Raw genomic sequence first — 22,223 nt, forward strand, 5'->3', positions numbered from 1 at the left:
ACCAGTTCTCAGTACCTTCCTACATTTGCACAACCTGTCTTCATTGCAGCTTCATGATTACTGTACGTCTGCCAATATTACCAATATTATATTCAATTCTGCACTATTTTATGTCTAAGTTCTCAGATACACATACACCTACACTAGTCCCTTCATACCCTTTTCATACTTACCCACCACACTTTCTGTCTTCTACCATCTCACTACATACATACCCTAATAATAATAATAATAATAATAATACATACCCTGTATGCATTAATATCCTCAGAGACCCAAAAGCTGCTGTTTTTATTGCTGCTAAAGAACTACCTCACTTTATATTTGTACACACTTACTTATATCTATATTTTTATAATTCTTGTACAGTTCTGTTGATGCAGTACATGTTTGCATGTACTTGTTGTATCTTGTGTTATACCTGTTTCGTATCTTATCTGTACTCTACACCTTATGTGTGGTCTGATTTTTTGGTTCACTCCACTGAATGTTGTATCATTCATACTTCTGTTATTTTGCACCAGAGACCAGGAGAAACAGAATTTCGTTCCTTTGCCTTAGCTTTCTCGTTTTGACTTTTACCTGCATGTTTTTCTCTGTAGGACTATTGTGTGAGCATTGTTGCAGGGAGTCTGAGATTGCTATGGACACGACAAATAAAGAACTTCTACCTAAAAATGTAAAATTAGAAGTGATACAGAGAAGAAAATCTTGTAAAATTTACTTGATTGTGACTGGAAGACAATGCATATTTTTCTAATCAGACCTTTCTTTTCAGTGTTTTCTTATTGCTTCTTCCTTTCTTTTCCATGATTTTGGCAAGTGTTTTATTTTTGGGTGCATGTCTTGCTATGCTGCTATTTTCTTATTTCAGTATCGCAGTTACACCTGATAAATGCTTGCATTGCAATTCCATAGACTGCTGTACAATAAAGGTAAACATGAACAGCACATCTTCAAGATATTACTGTGTTTAAATGGCTTTGTATTGACTTCATAGTGGCCTTTTACTGTACCAAATTAAATTAGCTATATTGGCATGGCCATGATTTTTTCAAATCATAATGTGCAACACTAACAATGTAAGTATTCAGTATGGGAACGTGAGAGAGAAAGTATTCTTTAATTTTAAAATCTCTGCAACATATGTGATTTCACTGTACATTAAGACAACTCAGTGTGTCTGATGTCACCAATCCAGATCATAATCTGGAATAACAACATATATCATAAAAATAATTGAGGAGAATGTGCTAATCAAAAGCCACACAAGGCATGAAATGAAGTGAAATATAGCCAAGCGTTAACTCCAAAGCTATGCACAATACATTTAAATAAGGTCTTCACTCCTTATGATCAAAAGTATTGTGGCAAATGTGTGAACTTCATTTCAAACATTGTATACCCACTGACCAGATCTAAAATCTAACTTTTAAGAGAGGATCGTTCCTATTAAATAATAAATGTTTGCTTAAAGTGAGATCTTATAAATAAAGAATGAATGCTTCCTGTAAAAATTAATTGTGCAGAATATCAGATGTGGTGTGATGTCAAACCAGCAACATTTGGGGATCATGTGTTTCAAAGAAGACAATCAAACCTCTTGTCATTTCTGTCTAGGTTCTAGTATAAAAGAACCTATTCTGTCTGTATCTATGCTGTCCAGTTTTATTGTAAGTAGGTATAATATACTGTACGTAAGCTCTATTATGACATCCCTTTTTGTTCTGGCATAATGATCAGTTTTCAGCATACATTTCACAAAAACTGCACATGGACTCAACAAAGAGGCAGTGTGTCAGCACTGGGAGGCCTTCCAGTTTCAGACTGACTGCAGTTTCCCCTAAACAAGCTCTCTGCACCTTTCCGATCAGAATTAAGCAACGCACCCTTCAGTCACCACCAGGTCGCTAAATTTGTCATTTGTGCTGATTATCATTCATCTCAACTGTACACTCTTGCAGCAGCCTTGGCCTCAGCCAGTTGGGACAAAGGCAAAAAATGCATAATCCCCTATTCCCTCTTAAGCATTAAAAAACAATGAGGCGATGATAGCTCCAGAACCCAGTACAATAATAATACTAATACTGACTTGGGCCACACTGTACATCTCAGAGATACATCTCAGTGTCATATGAGACTGAGAGGTTGTGTTCAAAGAAATACCCTCTTTCACACATTTACTTAACCAAAACTTAAATTGGATTTTGTCTTTGAATATAAACGTGCACCATCGTTACTGTTAAAAATAAACTCGAAGCAAACAATATCATTATTCTTTTGCAAGACTGCCTTCACATGACAACTTTCCACTGACCAGGGACAGGAAGAAAATGTAAGTAACAGGAGAGACACTTGTGGCAGCACAGTTGTATATTAAAAATATACATCACTCCTTAAAATGGCTCTTCATTGTGATGCAGAATTTAGAACTAAAATTCATGTATGTTGGTAACCTGGTGATTTAAACACAAGATTAAGACTGTATAACTATCCTCATCTGAACATCGATACAGGATTATCTTTACACTTTTATTGATACACCTTGTTACTGACCCTCTTAGTTATTTTCCACAACTGCAATATTTAACCTATATGTAACTACAACTTTCACAGAAAAACACTGACTCAAAAAAGCTCTTATGATTCTGTCAAACAGATCTAAGAATCTGTATAGAAATCTTGTACTTTTTACCCCACTACTTTTATTTCATAGCTTCAGTTACTTGTTACGTTGCAGATTCAAATTAATAATACAAAATGCAACATTAAGGTGATGTACACATTAATTCTTCAACAATTATAATTCAATAACATAATATACATTATTCTAAAATGGACCATTGCATAGTACGTACTTTTACTCTTGGTACTTATTTTGATGCTAATTCTTTTGTTCTTTAAACACTGGATGGAGGACTTTGACTTCTATGGTGTATTTCTACACTGTGGTATTATCACAGACTGGGTAAATATTACAGAAGTAAAAATCTGAGCACTTCGTTCATCACTGACCCCAATCTGTTTAATCAATTAATACTGCATAATTCCGTGTAATGCCTTTTTGTTTGTCTGTTAACAATTACGTTAGTTTTATGCAAACAATTTGCATTTCACCTTCAACTTTTTTATTCACCATCACCTTTAATTTGTTGTAAGAACAATTTGTCAATAAAGGTAATTTTGAAAATGTCAACATCTGTGACGTCACCAAACCGCGACGCACCACGGGTTGATGAAATCGCGAGAAACGCTTGTGTCCTTAAATACTTAGACAGAACCTGTCATGTTTGTTTTGCGTAAAAGTTTAGATATTTTACGTGTGTCGGAGTCTTCGAGGACGACACTGACCGTCAGTCGGTGGTGTCGTTCAACACGGTCCAGGCTATGTGCTGCCTTCACGTGTAGTCCTCCAGAAGCACCGACGGGACTTCTCTCCTCGCTGCAACTGCGTAGTTTTCATATTTTCTCACCTGCTGACAGACGTGAAGCTCGTGTTAGCGGTCACAGAGGATTCTCGGCTTCACAGAGCATCAGGAGCGACGCTGTTGGAAAGATCCAGTCAACACATTATCAGCTCATTTACACATGCAAGGTACCAAAACATTTCTGGTCACCTTGGTCTGTGTTTGTCTGTTGCCTCTCCTGTCTGGAGTCATGTATCTGACAGGCAGGCTGGGTTATTGTTTTTCTCAGGTTTGCTCCACGAGGTCTAAGCAGAATATATCCAAGCTGGCTTATCACAAAGGTGTTGTGATAGTGACATGTCCGGGCTGTGAGAATCACCACATCATCGCTGATAACCTCAGCTGGTTCTCTGACCTGGAGGGGAAGAGGTTGGTAGCGCTTTAGGACCAACCAGGACACGTCATCGATTCGTCACATCTCCCAAACCATAACTATTACAAGTGTTGTGCTGTCACTCATTTTGATGTGCGCCCTTATGTGTCATGCCGTGTAATGGATCCAACCATCCAGCAGTATTTCACAGCATTGGATAATAATATATGATTATTGGCGCTGATACTGATGTCAGTATTTGAGAGTTAAGAAAAATCTGATATATCAAGTGATATTTAAAGACATATACATAATATAAACAAACCTTTTTTTAAAAGTATCCTTAAAACTTAGTAAATGAATAATTGGGACATAGATGAGCACTGCGCAGGGCATTTTAAGAGTTGAAAAATGAACTTATTAGTGCACTCTGGTGGACAAATTCTGTAATGGCGACTGTTCCTAAATTTCCTCAAACATGTTGGAATTTCTAGTCTACAAACTCTTGTTATTTATTTGCCCACATACATGTATGCTGATACCAGTATATCTGTAATAAGGTTGATATATTGGTCACGCCATCTGTACATGTGCTGCTTATACTATTTAAGTTGACTGATAACAATTTCGGTTTGGGCAAAGGATGCAAGTTCCCAAGTGCATGGAAATTCATTAGCAACCACTGATGAACAACACATCTGTAACCCGTTAAGTGTATATATAAGGAGCAAAAAACTGTTCAGAATGCACTAGAGAAATTTGTATTTTTGATTTACTAATAACTGCTTCTACAATACTACTTCTAAGCCTATATTTCTGAATGACTCCTGCTGTGTTGCTTTAGAAACATTGAGGAAATCCTTGCTGCCAAAGGAGAAACTGTGAAGAGGGTTGAAGGAAGTGCTGCACTGGAGATAGTGTTGGAGGAATCACGCAAAGACAAGTCACAACCTGGTGAAGATACAGAGAAATCAGACAACGATCCAGAAAAACAATAATGCAGTGTTTGTACTCTATATGTATATTGTGAGATGTCTATATTTAATTTGATAATAAACACAAATCATTGTAATTGTTGATGTATTTGTTGTCATGGATTCTGAAGATTTTCTAACTACAACCAAAGGCATTCAGAAACATTACATTATATATGTAGATTAGATTGTATAAGATAAGATAAACATTTATTGGTCCCATATTGGGGAAATTTGCAAATTTGCAGCAGCAAAAAACAAGAACAACAGTGCAAAGATAAGTTAAACAACAGGTGCCTATATAAGTATAATATAATATAAATAGAATAAAAAGGCTATGCAGTATATACAAATATAACAAAGAGATTGCACTGTATGTGCTAGTTTATCATATTTTGTCCAAATGTGTATAGGTGTTGAACAATCCTGTTTTAAGTAAATATTGAACAATTCCAGCCTGAACTGTCCTGTATTCATTGGTGGAAATCGCGTCACTTCTCGCGCGAAGAGCCCCTTGTTGTTGCTACTAAGATAGCTTAGCTAGCACCCAGCGAAGCTATCTAGATTTCGGCAGTCTTTTTCCAAAAGCTGGACTGCGATGGATGCCCTCGGAGCCCTAGACGAGGCAGAGAGGCCACGACATCGCCCATTCCTAATAGGAGTCAGCGGAGGAACCGCCAGCGGCAAGGTCGGTCCTTTTTCAGCCGGAGAATCTCCTAACAACGGAAATTAGCATCCCGAGTAGCTTAGCTTAGTTTGCTAGCAGCGTTAGCATTGTGTAAACTGTCAAACCAGCTGACACGCCCACTTGTGTTGTTAATATTTTCTTTATATTTTTCTCTAATACGGACCAGTTTGCGCATCTGTGCTCTGTTCGTTTTTACTGCCATTGCAAGCACTTCCTTAGGACATTTTAGCGCCAAAGAGCTCCACATAGCTAACTAGCCGTTGTTTTAAGATCTGTCAAGTCCCTCGCAGCGCCAGTCAGTCCGAGAGTCAGCTGATAAACGTCACATTGAGAAGGTCATTCCACACTTTAGGACTTCAGTTCCCCAAGACACCATCATAGACATGCAGTTTTATCACAATAAAGCACTAGGACAGATGATAAATGTCAATAGTTGAGTGAAACAAGTTTTCTGCCACAGTCAACAGTTTGCGCCAAGATCATGGAGCTTCTGGGCCAGAACAAGGTGGACCATCGCCAGAGGAAGGTGGCTATTATAAGCCAAGACAGCTTCTACAGAGTCCTTACTCCTGACCAAAAGGCGAAAGCGCTTAAGGGCCAGTACAACTTTGATCACCCAGGTAGGTCCAGGCTACAGAGTGGTGTCCTTAAAACAGCACACACCCCTCCCTGCTTTTAGTCAAAGGTCCTGATGGGACTGCACTTGTTTTTAACCCTATAACAATATCAGCAATGTGCCATCTGTAATGCCAGTCCCCCCCCATTAAACTGCAACATTTGCAGGGTCTTGTACTAGATTACTGTGGCCTACTGGATATTTAGAAATGATACATACAATATGTCTGTCACATATTAGTAGTGAGGAATCTGCAATTTTGGTTGTCAAATTCCTGAACTAATGTGACAATACTTTTTTCCTAATCACTTCAAGAACGTAGTCTAAATTATGTACTGTATATAAATGTGTTCATGCATGGTAATATATATTTAATGTCTTGCAGAGGCATTTGACAATGAGTTGATGTATAAAACCTTGAAGGACATTGTGGAGGGTAGGGTGGTTGAAGTGCCAACGTATGACTTCGTCACCCATTCCAGGTAGGAAGGAGACATTTCACATCACGAAACAGCTCTCTGCAGTCTTTACTGAGCTAATCGCGTCATCGTTGCCTCTGAATGAAAACTGTGTGCATATTTCCAGGTTGGAGGACAGAATCACAGTTTACCCAGCAGATGTGGTTCTCTTTGAGGGGATCCTGGTCTTCTACCCCCAGATAGTGCGCGACATGTTCCACATGAAGCTCTTCGTGGACACAGATTCAGACGTCAGACTGTCTCGCAGAGGTACGAATGTCTCCCCCACATACAATATTCCAGATGTTTCCACAGTGTATCAATAGTTTGATCTATTTTTCCTGTAGTTCTTCGAGACATGAACAGAGGGAGAGACCTGGAGCAGATCCTCACTCAGTATACAACGTTTGTCAAGCCCGCTTTTGAAGAGTTTTGCTTGCCTGTAAGTATGATGGTCCTCACTGATTGTGTGGCTATTCTCCAGAGTCTGTCAACAAACCTCCTTTGAGCAGACATTATCGATCACTACCTCGCTTTATTTCTCAGACAAAGAAGTATGCAGATGTCATCATTCCAAGGGGAGTTGACAACATGGGTGAGTGTTTTTTTCCCTGATGAAATGATGCTTTTCTGCTAATTTCTCCAGCATGAATGCTTGACAGACCGTCTGTCTCTCACCAGTGGCCATCAACCTCATCGTACAGCACATCCAAGACATCCTGAATGGCGACATCTGCAAATGGCAACGCGGGTCCATCAACGGCCACGGACGGGGCTTTAAACGGGCCATTTCGGAGCAGGGCGACCTGCAGAACGGTACCGCTAATCCCCCGGGAAAGAGGGTCTTGCTGGAGCCCAGCTGTCGGCCTCACTGAGACTGTGTAGATGTGTGGCTGGACGGATGCGTCCAGACTGTGAATATGAGCCGAGCTGGGATTGCTTCTACTGATTTGGGCTGGATGGGTAAGCAACTGTGATGCCAGTCTCACCCTCTACAGCCTTTTTTATGAAAAAAAAAAAAATTATCCACAATCCCACAGTGAAAGCATTCAGTGCTGCAATGTCTTCATTTTACTGTAATTATCTGTGCATAACTAATAGAGTATGCTTTTCACATGCAACAGTCTTCCATCACGCGGTTTGATTTTTCAGTGGTGACTGGTTACTGACATGGAGGGTAGGAAGAGTTATTTAAACGTTTAACTTCAGTCATGCTTTTGCACATTGACCTTGTATTTATACCTGCTTCTTTGTTGCTTTTTATTGAGACTATATTTAAATTATATCAATACTTATGTGTTGCAGATGTCTTGGTGCTTTTCCTGTTTAATTTATTTAAATCAAATTAGTTCCAAGTGGCTGTGTGGTTTAGTAGCGTCACACCTAAATTGGTACCGAGAGCTTCCTTTTGATCATTTATAGTTGAATACATGCCTTAATTTTTTTTTTAAGTTAATTTCCCACTGACCATTCTGTACAACAATAAATGGGAATTCTAAAGTTTTAAAGTGTGAAGCTTATTTGAATTTTGACAGTGAAAATGAAGCTCCTGACCAGCACAGCATGTATAGAAACAGAGCTGTATGTTTTATTGGAGTTTGATAGCACAGTGTGATGTGTTGGTTTTGACAATTATCCCAAAAAGGAATCAAATGATTTACTACAGCACATTTTGGAATGACAAACACACAAGTCACTGGGGACTTCATTCACACACAAACACTCTTTCACACGCCGACATGACTGGGACATGATTGTGATTGCCTGATGGTTCTCTACACCTGAACACGGCACACAATGATTCAGTATGACATACATAGATCACAGCATCTTTAGTAATTTATCTTTTTGTGTTTTTGCTTTGCTTTTTTTAGTGCACATATGTATGGCACTTGGGAGAAGCTAAGCTCTTCTCATAAGCATAAACATCCTTTTTAAGAACAAAAGGAGCACTGTATATAATACATATCATAACCATACATGATTCTTACACAAAATGTTTCAAAACAAACTCAGTCTCTAATGGTCGTCCTCCCTTCAAGTTCAAATCCCCTCACGCAGATCCCCTGCAGATTCTCCGGTCGGCGGCCTGCGTGTTGGCGTCACAGTTCAGAGTGGGTCGCTCTCGAGGTTCTGCTGTTTTTGGGGGGGGGGGGGCTTGTGAGTCAAGGAGAGGGCTGCAGAAGTTGACCAACAAATGGCACATACATAAAAGGAAGAGGAAGGAGCAACTCGGAGAGTAATGGACCATTCAAGCTCAATCTCACTCACACGCAACAGCTCCACTCTAAAACAGAGAGCCCAGGGAGCAGACTTTGGTTATTTCCGTAGCGTCTCCCTGTCCGCTCTGTGTGATTCTTCGCTCCTCCTTGGCACCAGGCTTCCTCCCGTTTCACCATAGTCACTGAATCTCTCCCCATCTAAACGCCCAAACCACAGTAATCCCAATTATAATCTCCTCGAGTGGCAAAGCTCTTTGTAAACCTCAGCCACGCTTCAGTCGTCTGTAGTTCTGCATTCCCCACAATGAGTCTCCCATCAGCTCCAGCGGATAGCGTTCTCTCAGTCTGTAGTAAAGTGGAGTTAGTGTCATGAAGCACAGTTGGAGGTCAGTCTCGGAGGCCCACGGGCCCTAGGTCTTCTCCTCGCGGTCAGTCTTGCGCCTGGTGATGTTCCTGGGCTTGATCTTCAGCGACAGCTCCCACAGGGCCTCCTCCGCCAGGTGGTCGCTGAAGTCGTTGAAGAAACAGACGATGTCTTCGTTGCGCTTCAGCTCATAATGCCTGGGATGAGAAGAGGTCGATGTTTGATTAATGGAGGAATTCATTAGCAGGAAAACAGACAGCCCACGTGGAGGAGGCAGCGATGCTTCATGATATTAAAATTGAATGAAAAACAAAGTAGGCATACATCGTGCAGCCTGCCAGTGGCAAATAAGTGATGACATTTATTACTGTGATCGATGTTTATAAAGCTCTGTAATCATACATCAAGATCACGTGCATCTTTTCATCCTAATGCGAATTCATCCCGGTGGACTTACACTTGCTGGAAGCGCCGCATGCTGTCCAGGATGTTGAACTGCTGCCAGCGTTTGGAGAAATTGACCTTCCCGTCGATGAGGTCGGGGTTCCCCAGGTGGACGAAGGTCAAGTCCTGGAGAATGAGACCCCTGCAAGAAGGAGGAGTCGTGTCTAGCTGTGGCTCTCGGCTGAAAAAAAACATGCGCTCAAATATATGTGCAAACATTCTTTCACTTACAGGTACGGGATGCAGGGAGGCTCCACTTCAGCCAGAGCAGCTCTGTATGCCCTGAAGGAGGAGGAGCTGTCAATCAACGTGCAATATTCCTCCAATCCCTGAAAAAAGAAAGAGGAAAATCATAGAAATAGCAATGACACTTCTCTATTATCAACAGGAGTAGATGTCTACATTTAGAGACACAGATTTTGAGGGTCCTCTCACCTCAGAGGTCTGTTTCTGCCACTCCAGTCTCCTGATGGGGGCAGAGTCCAGGGCGGACAGTATTGCCAGGTAGGAGTTGAAATTATTCAACTTTCTTAAGTGCTGTAATGGGAAATTTGTGTAAATGTTACAGCATCAAACAAGGAGGAAGTTACATCGGGATATCTGAATCTATAGTGACTAACCTTCATTATCTTGATGAACTTGAGAAGCAGCTTCTCTCTGTCTTGGGCTTTCTCCTGCTGAATTATCAAAGAGCGGACCCTGGAGGATAAAGAGAAGTACGCAGTGTAGTGTCACAGAGGAGGGAAGCCAGGAATACCAATGACGGACAGGCAGGATACGAGGGCATCTAGTTTGTGGTCTTACCAATAGCTCATGTTGTTAAAGTGCTCTGTGAACTGAGTCAGGTTCGGACTCTTCTCCTCATTCTGCTCCTTGGCCCAAAGCAGCACCTCGGGAATCTGAGGGGAAACAGGGAGGGTTGAAAGTTGTGATGAAGTGACCGTAGAGCTCTGCGTCAAAACGCAATCAGTGTCAACAAATGCTGGCGGGACTTAACACAAAGAGGCCACTGTACCTCGATTTTATAGAAGAGCTCAGCGTCAAGAAGAGTGAGCTGATCTGCAATCTCGTGACTGCGGAAGTCATGGAGAGTTCCAGGCCTGTCAGGACACACAAACTATTAGCTGATGTCTTTAACTTCAACGTTTACACTGCGAATTGGCTGTAGCCACAGGAAAGAAATGGATAGAAGGGAATAACTCCGGTCTATCATGGTAACTCTTTGTGGTGCAGCTGAATTGCTTTACAGAAAGTCTGTTCATGTTGTACAAGGAAAATTAACCCAAGAGTGAATCATTAGTGCCAACTAATTTAAATGGGTTCATATGAAACACTGTATTTGGAAAAAATATTTTGAAAAAGTGGTTGTAATATTGTACGTTTGGTATTTATGGTCATTTATATTTCTTATATTTCTCACTCTAAATTTCTGTATGCATACACACTGTAAAAACTATTATATACTTGCTATATACTGTACTGTACTATCAAAATGCCAGCTAAATGACAAACACCTTTCTGTATAATGCAACCACCCACCTGACTCGGGTTAGCTGCCAATCATGACGCCACAGCCCCTTTTTATAGCATCAACATTACTTAAAACCAAACTCATCAGAGAAATTAACACTTGAACACATATCACTGTGAGAGGAGCTACCTGAAATGTGACATCGTCACTGGGATAAACTCTGAGATGTTTTGGCTTTACTTTTGGGGAGCAGTCATGTCATCCGTCTTTACAAACAGTCATAAACAAAACACTGTCTGTTGTTCTCAGGAGCAGTGAGCCATAGGAATGGCTTCAGCCCAGTGTTAAGCTACGCTTACTAAGAGCACATCTGACACCAGTGTCAGAATAAGCCGACCCTTGACCCCCACAGTACCTTGCAGAGACCCCTCGGGCGGCGAGCGGCTTGAGGGAGTTAGTGTAGCGCAGCAGCTTCTTCTGCTCCACCTTATCCAGGATGTTCTTGCGGAGCACGCGGGCGAGGCTGAGCTCGCCGTTGCACACCAGCGTGAACACCAGGTCCATGAGCTGCTTCAAGATGTCCTCCGTCAGCTCCACCAAGCTGCAGGATTAGATAATTAAACGATTCAAATTTGCGATGCGGCAAGCAGAGGAGGCGGAAAGAAGAAAGTAATTCTATTGGTTGTTGAAAAAACGTCAATTTAAGGGCGATTTGGAGCAGAGAGAGAGAGAGAGAGAGAGAGAGCGAGAGAGAGAGAGAGAGAGAGAGAGCTCTGCATGCTTTTGCAGAAATAGGCACATTTTGTGGTTATAGCTGTCAGCACAGAATAATGAAGTACCACTGAAGAAATACTTTTATTGTTATATCCCAGCATCAAATCAATCATTCATGACTTTACATGATGGACTTTGCCCACAGGTACCGATAACCAGCTTCTCTCATTACACTAGTTCCCAACAGTTTTGGCTCATGACCCTTTAAAGCTAAGCAATATCTATTCGCAATCCTTTCCCACAGATTGCTTATGTCTATGACTTGTAAGTTGGAACCCCGACCTGCTTAGTAGATACTATAAAGACTGCATTGAGACTGTCATTGTGTACATTTTCTTTAAAAGCCTTGCTTACAAGCGACAACCAAAATAATGGCATTCACAGTCCAATATAAAGCTAGAAAATCCATGTTTCTAAACATGCAGCTGCTTTTATTCATTAATTCAGTGATTTTCCAGAGAAATACTGAGTCCTACTCACCACAGCTCATCCACCACACGAACCAGCACAAAGAATGTGTTCTTGCTGACCCGCTTCTTGAAGGTGTCCGGACTGTGGCAGAACCTAGTGTATGTGCTTTGTGGTCAAGGACAAAGAAAACAATATTGTACGTGGACTACAAAATACAAGTTTACAAGCTCTTCGACATTTATGATCCTTCATCAAGTGACGAGACAAGCTTTGGTCTTTAAAATAGTGTGCATCTGTCCACTATAAGGACATTTCATGGTCAACAAATCAGTTCAATAATTACTTAGCTTTTACCCTATACAGTGTTCCATTCAGAAGTTAAAAAAATAACTTATTTCCTATTATATTTTATGGTATAAATAGACTCTTATGTACCATTAAACAGGGTAGAAAATGACAATGACAAAAAGCCCCATATATTTTCAGTAGTAACTTAGACTTAGAGAGGATGGCGGTTGTTCTGCAGGTCTCAGTCTATGAATGCTTGTAACTGAAAGAGCTGAGCGAGAGCGAACAAGATAGAGAAGACTTTCCTTGTAAATATGGATCATAACAAAAATATCACTGGGCGAGAAGAACAGCCTTCTACCCACAAAACAGCAATCAAGCTCAGAGTGACACGTTGATTTGAAAAGGATATCTGTAGTGTAGCTTCTTAATGAGGTCCTCGGGGGTTATAAACGTCCTATATGTAGTCAGAAAGGCTTCACAGTACAAAACAAGATCTGTCGAGCAAAAACAGAGGGGTGGGTGGGGGGGGGGGGGGGTGTAGGTGGGTGGGGGGAAGGAGAGCAGCATGTTTCAGTTCAAGTGCAGCCAAAGTTCTGACTTCACTGTCTGAAGCTGAAACACATAATCAGGCAACACACGCAGACTGACACGCTGCAAATAACTGAACAAAAGAGAGATTGAAGCTATTTAAAATGCTACTTAGCATAGTAATAACACATCAGTCAAACTACAGAATCACACTTTGTGAGTAAATCTGTCTTTGAATACAAAATGACTGCAGCTCTGTCATGCTAGCAAAACAAAGCTGTTCCAGTGACCCAGAAGCCCAGTGGCATACTGTGGTGTACATAGCAAATACACGGGGTGAGAATGAGCATCAAAATGTTCTGTACTGTACCTTTGCGGTCTGTTTCTGTAGCGTGGACTAATAGAATATCTCCTGATCCAGCGCGAACGTCTGGGCCATCATCGTTCTGGGAAAATTAAGGAGAGCAAGCGAGGCGTGAAGAATGAGAGAAAATGAACGACAGAGAGATGGAGAGGAGCGAGGGAGGAAAAGAGTGGTTAGGGTTGATGTGGAGTGATGCAGTGAAGCCAAATGTAGCTTGCACCTTCCCTTCTTCTGCCTGCTTTTTTTTTTTTTTCTTCCACCCCTCTAAAAAGGCCCCCACCTCTCCCTGTCCTGCACCAGCTCCTCTGATGACGAAGAAAAAGTCAGACTTGTGTATGATAAAAGCCCCACCACTGCAATATGTCTTCTGTAACGCCGCTAAATGTCATCACAGGCTATAAATCTTCCCTCCCTCCACGTCTGATCTCCCCCATCTCTATCTGTAAATCACTGCTGTCACGTTGGCCCTAACCTTGTGGGGTGGCGAGCAGCGTTTTCACACATCTGTCTATCAGACTGCACCACGCAGGACAAAAGAGGAGGAGGCGTGGGTGGAGGGCGTTTTGTCAATTTCAGCTCTGCAGTTTCGGAGAGTTAACTCCAGAGGGCAGCAATGGCTATCAGTGGCGGATCTCAGGATCTGATTTCACATCTGAGTGACTCACAGTGACCTTTAGCCTGCGCTGCACTAACAGGATCAAATCTGCTTTGTATGCTGGTGCCCCGCAGCTCTGTCACAGCAGATTCCTAAAAACGCCACACAACATCAGCAGTGGCTGTTGTCTTACTTCTTGTTTTAGTGTTATCCTGCTCATGATCTCCTTGTGGTCTATGAGGGAGAGCTCATCCACGTCCTCCTCGTCGCTCCCGGCCGACTCTGTTGACTTCTGCCTCCTAAAACAAAACACCCACACAACTCCTCAGCACAGAAAAACTCACAGCTTTCTGAGACCCACAGTCTCAAAGCCACACTGCTTAAACTTTTAGTTGATCAACTATTTCAAAATAATCAATTAATCGTTTCTAAAAAAAAATTTGGTTTCAGCTTCTCAAATGTGATATGTAACTAACTACTCATATTTGATATGTATGAGAGTAAATTGAATATCTTTGGATCTTTGGCCTGTTGGCCATATAAAACAAACTATTTGTATTCATCATCTTTAAAAAATAAAAGATATTCAATAACAGTACATTTACTATTAAGATTAGTATATAGTACATACTGTTTACAGTTAGTGGGACACAGCGTATGCCACTTACATGATGTTAACATAAGGGGTCATAACTTACCTTTCCTTGTCCAAAGCCTCTTTGCTGTTAGTGGATGGCATCTGAGGGGTGGGGTCTTGAAGTACGTCGTCAGCTGTGATCGTTTCCTAATCAATGGAAAAGCAATTATCAACATCTGCTTTGTGCGTAACATGGAACATCATTGGTGAATGGTTCCATGCAGTGACAGAAGGATGTGAGAAGATCGTATGAACCACCAGTGCATGCCTGCTGGTGGAGGGGAGGATGGATGTTCAAATGTCTACATCACTATGTTTACAAGGAATGTTATCTCTATTAGTGTTGACTTAGATGAGGTTTAAGCTGATGGGTAAAATGCAGCTTTTCCTCAGTATGAGCGGGGAAAACCGAACAGATGAGATCCAAAAGAGAGATACCAGAGGGTGGAATTCATACACACACTGATACGGCACCAAATGTAAAACTATAAATACAACCACACATCCATACATTTACTCTTCTGCTCTCTCACTTACACACACACACACACACACACACACACACACACACACACAATGACCCAGACATGCCTACAATACAACCTGAATGCTCACGCTGACCCAAGAGAAAACAAACACAGTCAGACACACTCACACACATATGCTGTCACACATGCACAAGTACACATAAGCTGTTATGGGGAATGTTATTGGAAAATTGAAACCCGGTGAACCATTGAGAATCCCTTTTGGAGCAGCCACATGTCAGGTGTTAGACTGGAACAAGGTTAAACGCTCGTTACAGTTGAAGCGCAGCCAGAGAGACAGCAATCACCAGCCAGGCAGTCAGAGCAACATACAGATGGACATCTTTTTCCACAGACACCAACCATAGCACATGAGTCCCTTGCAGGCAAACCCGTGAACATTAAGGCACGCTCAGTCAGGTTTGACTACATCCACATTCCATTTCAGCGCCATCAGTTCAAGAGATGAATCAATAAGAGCTGCTCGCTGCAACAGATGAATGGTGCGAGTGATATCTGCCAGTCAAACAGGCCTCCTTACTTCAAATCCATCACCGCACTTCAAACTGATTCGGGTCCTGAAGTGATGGGACGTGTAAATGGAATTGACCTTTGACCCGTGGCGGTCAGCTACTTACTCTGAGGGAGAGAGGCAGCTCCCCATTGGCCTGGCTGGATGAGTACAAGTTGACGTACTCCCCCTCCCCGCCCTCGTCATTCGCGCTCTCGCTCTACGGGAAAAGAGGAGGGACACAAACCCAGGCGTAAGGGTGCAGAGAGGGGGCACAGAGCGTTTGCTTACAGGCGTCAAGTGGGAATATGTGGCTAAGGAGGAGAGGTAGCAGCTAGCCGAGGTTTGGTATTGTATTGTGTAGTGAGCGGTGTGTTTTCCGGCTCAGGATCGCCATGACCACCAGGTGGCACTGGAGTGCATCATTTGTAAAGGTAGGAGTATTTACTGGCAAAAAGAACATGCAGTGCAACATGCTCTACTGGGATTCTTTTAAGACCAATAATCAGACAGCAGACAGTTTGTGGGCAGTGATAATGACAACAAGATGCCAGTATGAGTCACTATTTTATCATCTGAACAACAATTCTGAACAACAAACTCCTGTAATCTAACACCAGTCTGCCAAGGGAAGGGGTCCAGTGTCACATATTAGAATCTGTTTTAGAGAGCTGGTTCACATAAGCATCCTGCTCGTGCTTCCAAAAATCTACTCTTTGTAAGCTCACCGCTGAGGTGTGGAGAGAGTCAGTGAGAGAAGACTCAGAAGGAAGACAGACAGCCACAGAGCCCATTGAGCCGGCCAGGGAACCGTTGGGCCCGCCCCCGCTGCCATCCAGAATGGTGGCATTGGTCAAGGCAACTTGGTCCAAGCTCTGTGATTGGTGGAAAGAACGAAAGCAGGAGAGGAAAGTAATAAAGTAAAAGACAGGACTGAGGGATCAGAGAGGTAAAGACAGAGCAGATAGAAAAAGAAGCTGAACAATAGGTAGCAGCGGAGGAAAAAAAGTGTTCACCTCGTTCTCCGATACCTCCATTATGCCTGGACTATGGGAGGGATGCGTCTTAACACGAAATGCACTGCACTGCACGCACACACACTCATACCCAAAAAACAAAACTGAAACCAGTGGCAACAAAAACATCTCCAGTGAAAAAACATGGAAGATGACCACACAGAAATGTTGAACTGGGAAACATGTGGATAAGCTAGCATAAACTCTGAGTATGCATGTGTGTTTAGACCAGAGATGCCTTAACAATATGCTTGTGTGTGTGTGTGTGGCCAGCTGAGGAGATGCCTGTCTGCAGGGAGGTAGCGGTAACCTGTTTCGACATGTTGCACTCATGAGCCCTGTTTCAGCATACCGGCGTAGAGCGGCGCGTACGTAGATCCCAGATAAACACTGCACACACTTCGCTGACGTGCGTGCAAATGCATGCACATGTTCATGCACAGACATGCAGGATCAGCTGGAAACTGTGGCCACTCATTCTCCCCTTATTTCGTAGCAGCGGCCTTAAATAATTCTATTGAAGTTGTGAAGTCCTACTGTACTGTACTAACCACTTCCACATTACACTGAACTACTGGATATTTCTTTCCCTTTCCACCCATCATATGCAAAGCAGCTCTCCTGGCATGCCTTTGCCGCCCTCATGTCATCCCCCAAAAACACCATGGCAGAGTGAGTGGAGGAATGCAAACACTCCACAGAAACGGGCGAATGGGAGGTGTGGAGGTGTGTGTGCATTTGGGGGGCATGAGGTAGGGTGGAGGGGAGGCTGGACAGACAGGAGAAAGTAGAGAGTGTGTGGACAGAGGAGCATGAAAAAGGCGAGGAGGAGAGGAGAGGAAGGAAGAGGAGCAGAAATGGGAGGAATGTGTTTTCCATCAGGTCCATCTGGAGCTGCATTCCACTGGAGATATCCTGAGGGAGATCCACATCGTGTCTTTGGGTGGCTCGCACACCATAGGGGTCATCACGGGTCAACCCCCCTTAAAATACTGACCAAACCCTGGTAACTTAGCCAGGTCTGCTATGGGGTCAGGGTCAGGTTTAAGTAACTTGAATATAGCACTGATTAACCACAATCTAACTCATTTGCAAGAACTTGCTGATGGTGGAAACAAAAGGCAAGTTTGTTACTTATAAGGCCTGACAGTCTCTTGTGATATTTGGACGAGCTGCTCCAGACACACAACTCACCGACTGTAACTCTGAGGCAAACTGAAAAGAGGGAAAGGGTCAAATAATTACCTGTCATGTGAAGGAATGCTTCAGCGCGACACATAAAACACACAAGCTTGGCTAGCGAGATGCCGCAAAGACCCACAACGAATGACTGCACACATTCACGACCACAGGAAGCACACAATGGTAGCACCATATCTAATGCCTCAGGTAAAACAAAACACACAACAAAACAACAAATTCACACTGTCAAACCAAATGCACACATGGACGGGTTGATGAGCTAAATTAAGGACCACACAGCAACCGGACCACCGACCCTTAAGGGATGGCCCCATCAGAAACCTCAAAGGAGCAGGGGCAGACAAACAGACTGTATCACATATGGAGCACACACACAGGTCAAGCCGCCCCTGGACCAGTCCAAGACCACACAGCACCCACGCCAAAGTGGAGAAATGGAGGTGGAGGGATGGGGGGGGGGACTCACCGTGGGTGTGGTCAAGGATGCTTGACCAATCAGGTAGGAGTTAGAAACGGACATACTGAGGCCCAGCCCAGAGCCCGCCTCCTCCATGGCCGCTACAGACGGCTGGAGGTGGCAGGAGAGAGAAGAGGAGGAGGAGGAAGAGGGGGAGGACGAGTGGGAGGCCTGAGACGGAAACAAAGAGAGAGGAAGAAAGGTAGAAGAGATAGAAAAGAAAGGGAGTGAGAGTAATGGAGGTTAAGGACGGGTGTTATGGGAGAAAAAAGAAGAGAAAAAGGGGACAGTTGATTACACTAGTAAGCAAGACTGAATTAGAGCAGATTTAATCAAAGTTCAGCAGCAGAGTAGTAAAGTCAAAGTGGTGAAAGCTGAGGGGGATTTTGGTAGTTTAGTTGAGAAGCATCAGCTTACTGGCTGTGGAAGTAAATACGGAAGAGACTACAGCTGTTACTGAATATGGGCCCACTGTTATGTTTCAGTAAAAGTTCTTCCTAGAAAGCCTTAATTGCTAGAGGGTCATGTGACATGCACAGGTTACACACATTTACGTCTACTGTGACAGTCCAATAAACTTTTAATGTCCTGAGCTTTAAGGGCTTTACAGAATCCAGGCCAACTGCAACACGTTCTAAACAGGGCCAATATTATCCGCTCGGGTTTTTTTCCCCCCCAGTTCCTTATCCACACGGCAGCTGAAATGACTTTTTTTTTTTTTCTTTTTTTCAAAGCTGTGTAAAGTCGCCAAAGCGTGTAAGCCTGGAACATGGGTTTATGGAGGAGGCAAACAGGCTTATTCCACTGGGCCACGAGCTCATCAAGTCCAAAACATGAGGCCAGATTAGGCCTGGCGGCAGGAGCAGAGATGAGCTCGGTCTGACTGTGTGCTCAGACAAAAGAATGATAAAAATAAAAGCTGGTCACAGGGCTCCGAATACACAGTTGTGGTGGCAGAGAGAGGACAATGGACAAAGAAACAGAAGAAAGACTCTGTGAGGTGGCCTGGGTGGAATGGCACTCAGCCACACAGTCTATTTTCTTTACTGGGTTGTGATACTGTACATGTAGCTATCCCCCAGAGAGGAGTGTCATCTGTTTACTGTTCACCAACGTACTGTCCTAATTAAGTCAAAGCTTTAGGCCGACCACAGATCAATTTGTCACCTTCAAATATGCATGGCAGGCATTAGTGGGGGGGGAAAGGGTGCTTCTGGACCATCTACTGAACGCAGCGTTTTGCTCGTAGCTCTACAGCGACGACCATTACAGGGAAATTGCAGTATATTTCAACCCATAAATGTGGGGCAGGGGCTACCCTCTGTGTTTACTTTGGGTTGGACTCACAGACAAGCATTTGAAAAATTATGTTTATTTGGAAAGCTGTAGGAGGCTCGCGCACCTACTCCGCTTCATGTGGGTATGGTTCGAACGGATTTGATTGACACCGAACAAACAACCCAACGACTGTAATCAGAATCCAATTTGAACCCTGCTTAACTGTGATTCACTTCAAACCAATGGAAAAGGAAAATAAAACTAAATTGTTCTAAGTTTGGCTGAAAATAGAGTGTTCATGCAGAACCCCATCAATCATACTGTAGTAAGAAGAATCATTTTAAGGTTTCGTTCTCATTACGTGATGGCTCATCACAGCGCGCCCTCCCCTGCTATGACCTATCCTACCGTGCTTCTTCCTCTCTCTCCTCCTGACTCTGTCAGACAGTTGTCTCAATTAACCCAGACGCCGACCCAGATTAAGATAAGTGGCCTCGATCTGATGGGGGGGACTGATAAAGGCTGGTCTTATCTGCCACTAACAACCAAACACCTCCGTGTGTGTCTGTTCTCGTTACAAAAACGGCAAGGAGGGGAGATATAGAGAGTGGGGAGGAGGGGCTGAATAGGTGAGAGAGATAACAAGATAGGAGGCGGCTTGGAGGAAAATTGATGAGCATTACCACTGGAATGTACTTGAGCCCCAGAATGCAATCTGCATTCATTCCCACTCTTTCCTCCACAGCCAACATAAAGCACAAAGACACTGCACACTCACTGAGCTCTACCGCGGAGTTGTTCACACATGCCTGTAACCTTGTCCTCACTACACTCTCTGGATCCACAGCCTCAAAGTTTTAAGGAAGATGAACTGACCAATTTCAGGACTTTAAATGACAGCTTTGCTCACACAGTCCACATTAGTTAACCCAACTGTTTATTTCTACCCACTTGTAAAAAGACACTTATTCACTTTAACCCTGGTAAGTTCTTTAGAAATGGTACATTATCAAAGGAACAAGTTTAGGTCTTCCCAAAGAGTCGCTGCCATCATATTTGCACAGACAAAGAGATTTCTTACCAGTTGCCTTTGTTTCGGGGGCAATGCAGGGGGCTGCAGCGGCTCGTGGACTGAGTCGGTGCTGCTGAATGAGTCGTTGAAGCCGTAGACCTCCTGGAAGCGCTTGTTGCGCTGCTCGTAGATGCTCTCGCTCTGTGGCATCTGGTAGAATACAGAGGGCTGTGGCTCGGAGTAGTCTTCCACAAACTGCATGTACTGGAGGACTGGAGGAGGGAGATGGATTACATTAGAAACATTGTGTATTTTGTTTGCTTTGACTTAACACTCCTCACTGTTCATTAAAGGGACGATTTAGTAATGCGCTTCTACAAAGTTGGGAGACTTACAGAGACATATTTTAAGAAAATGGTTAAAACATAAACAGCAAAGGACAAAGACGTGTTTTTTTTGTTGTAAAGAAGGCTTTCTGCCAAAAACTTCTCCAAGCCCAAGATGACATCGCCCTGATGATGTCACAATGGCAGAGATGTTGATAGGTTTTCAATGAAGTTTCGGGTCCAACAGGTGGTCAATAAAATATGTGTTTTATGGTTTATAAATTAATATCTCAATATTTTGCTATGCTTATATACGATATATATCCTAATTGTCTAACATTTTCTAACCCTATGAGCTAAACAAACATTAAATAATTATATTAATCAAAATGCTTCTATTAATATAGTTATGCAGCAGCAGTAGTGAGTAGACAGTAGCCACTGTTGGAATGTACATTTACTCAGGCTCTTGTGTTTTACTTGATTGTTTTCATTTTCAGCAACTTTCTACTTCTACTCCACTTCCTCTCAAACGGAAATATTGTGCTTTTTACTTCACTACATTTGTCTGACAGCTTTAGTTACTTTACAGATCACAATTTTTCATCCCCTTCCTGTCCAGTGAAAACCATGTTTCTCTACATGTTTTATTAATGATTGTTTGTGATAAACTGAAGGAGGAAGTCTTCCTTTATGGAGAAAATTCTCCTCCTTCTTAAACTAAACAAACTATTTCAAACCCTCTTGGCTTAGCTGGAAAATGCATCGCCACAGAGCTGAAAACAGGCTGTTTCTGAACTCATGAGAAGTGGACTTTTTTGAAAATATGTGGTTCTCAGAGGACAGCAACAAACATATGATGATTTTAAAGACAACGATGCACTGCTGTAGATTTAACTATCTAACAGTATACAAAGTAGTTAAAATGAGCAAAACCCTAAATATCTATCTATAGCAATAAAGAGGGTGGCCTTGTGGGTAACCTGTGTATGTGATGGAATCTAGTTGGTTTGTTGCCACAGAAAAGTTCCAACAGCGATGGTCCAGACTGTGCAAAGCTAACAATAGCAGTAATGAGTCGGGCTGGAGGCCATGGGTAAAACGTGATCCGATGACTGATTTGTGACAGCGAGGGTTCTTTTGTTTATTTCAGTGATTCAACACCGATTTATTGTTCACAAAGCATTATATAAAAAAAAAAGATCCGCGGGATGTGTCGGCTGTGAGTTCACGTGTCCTTTAGTGAACTCACGCAGGACGCATGCCTAACAGCATC

General features: G+C 42.7%; 2 protein-coding genes across 2 annotated transcripts in view; one reads left to right on the forward strand and one right to left on the reverse strand.

Annotated features, from left to right (window-relative positions):
• The first annotated feature begins 5,292 nt into the window (after positions 1 to 5,292).
• uck1 (uridine-cytidine kinase 1) lies at positions 5,293 to 8,024 on the forward strand. Its single transcript, XM_070850412.1, has 7 exons — positions 5,293 to 5,442; positions 5,903 to 6,062; positions 6,444 to 6,540; positions 6,644 to 6,786; positions 6,864 to 6,958; positions 7,063 to 7,111; positions 7,198 to 8,024. Exons 1-7 carry the CDS (start codon positions 5,353 to 5,355, stop codon positions 7,389 to 7,391), a joined length of 828 nt encoding a protein of 275 aa, XP_070706513.1. The 5' UTR covers positions 5,293 to 5,352; the 3' UTR covers positions 7,392 to 8,024.
• Positions 8,025 to 8,082: 58 nt separating this feature from the next.
• Positions 8,083 to 22,223, reverse strand: part of rapgef1b (Rap guanine nucleotide exchange factor (GEF) 1b) — a 41,164-nt gene continuing 27,023 nt past the window's right edge. The window contains exons 10-26 of the mRNA XM_070850493.1: positions 20,691 to 20,893; positions 18,341 to 18,502; positions 16,384 to 16,530; positions 15,783 to 15,875; positions 14,679 to 14,764; positions 14,174 to 14,279; positions 13,392 to 13,467; positions 12,903 to 12,987; positions 12,272 to 12,364; positions 11,433 to 11,618; positions 10,562 to 10,646; positions 10,351 to 10,445; positions 10,167 to 10,245; positions 9,982 to 10,083; positions 9,778 to 9,875; positions 9,560 to 9,688; positions 8,083 to 9,299 (exon numbers count right to left, since the gene is read on the reverse strand). Coding sequence (XP_070706594.1) covers positions 9,149 to 9,299; positions 9,560 to 9,688; positions 9,778 to 9,875; positions 9,982 to 10,083; positions 10,167 to 10,245; positions 10,351 to 10,445; positions 10,562 to 10,646; positions 11,433 to 11,618; positions 12,272 to 12,364; positions 12,903 to 12,987; positions 13,392 to 13,467; positions 14,174 to 14,279; positions 14,679 to 14,764; positions 15,783 to 15,875; positions 16,384 to 16,530; positions 18,341 to 18,502; positions 20,691 to 20,893 — 1,976 coding nt within the window. The 3' untranslated portion in view covers positions 8,083 to 9,148. The remainder of the gene's footprint in view (positions 9,300 to 9,559; positions 9,689 to 9,777; positions 9,876 to 9,981; positions 10,084 to 10,166; positions 10,246 to 10,350; positions 10,446 to 10,561; positions 10,647 to 11,432; positions 11,619 to 12,271; positions 12,365 to 12,902; positions 12,988 to 13,391; positions 13,468 to 14,173; positions 14,280 to 14,678; positions 14,765 to 15,782; positions 15,876 to 16,383; positions 16,531 to 18,340; positions 18,503 to 20,690; positions 20,894 to 22,223) is intronic.

The sequence above is a fragment of the Pempheris klunzingeri genome, chromosome 19 (assembly GCF_042242105.1).
Source record: "Pempheris klunzingeri isolate RE-2024b chromosome 19, fPemKlu1.hap1, whole genome shotgun sequence".
In the NCBI taxonomy this organism is placed as follows: domain Eukaryota; kingdom Metazoa; phylum Chordata; class Actinopteri; order Acropomatiformes; family Pempheridae; genus Pempheris; species Pempheris klunzingeri.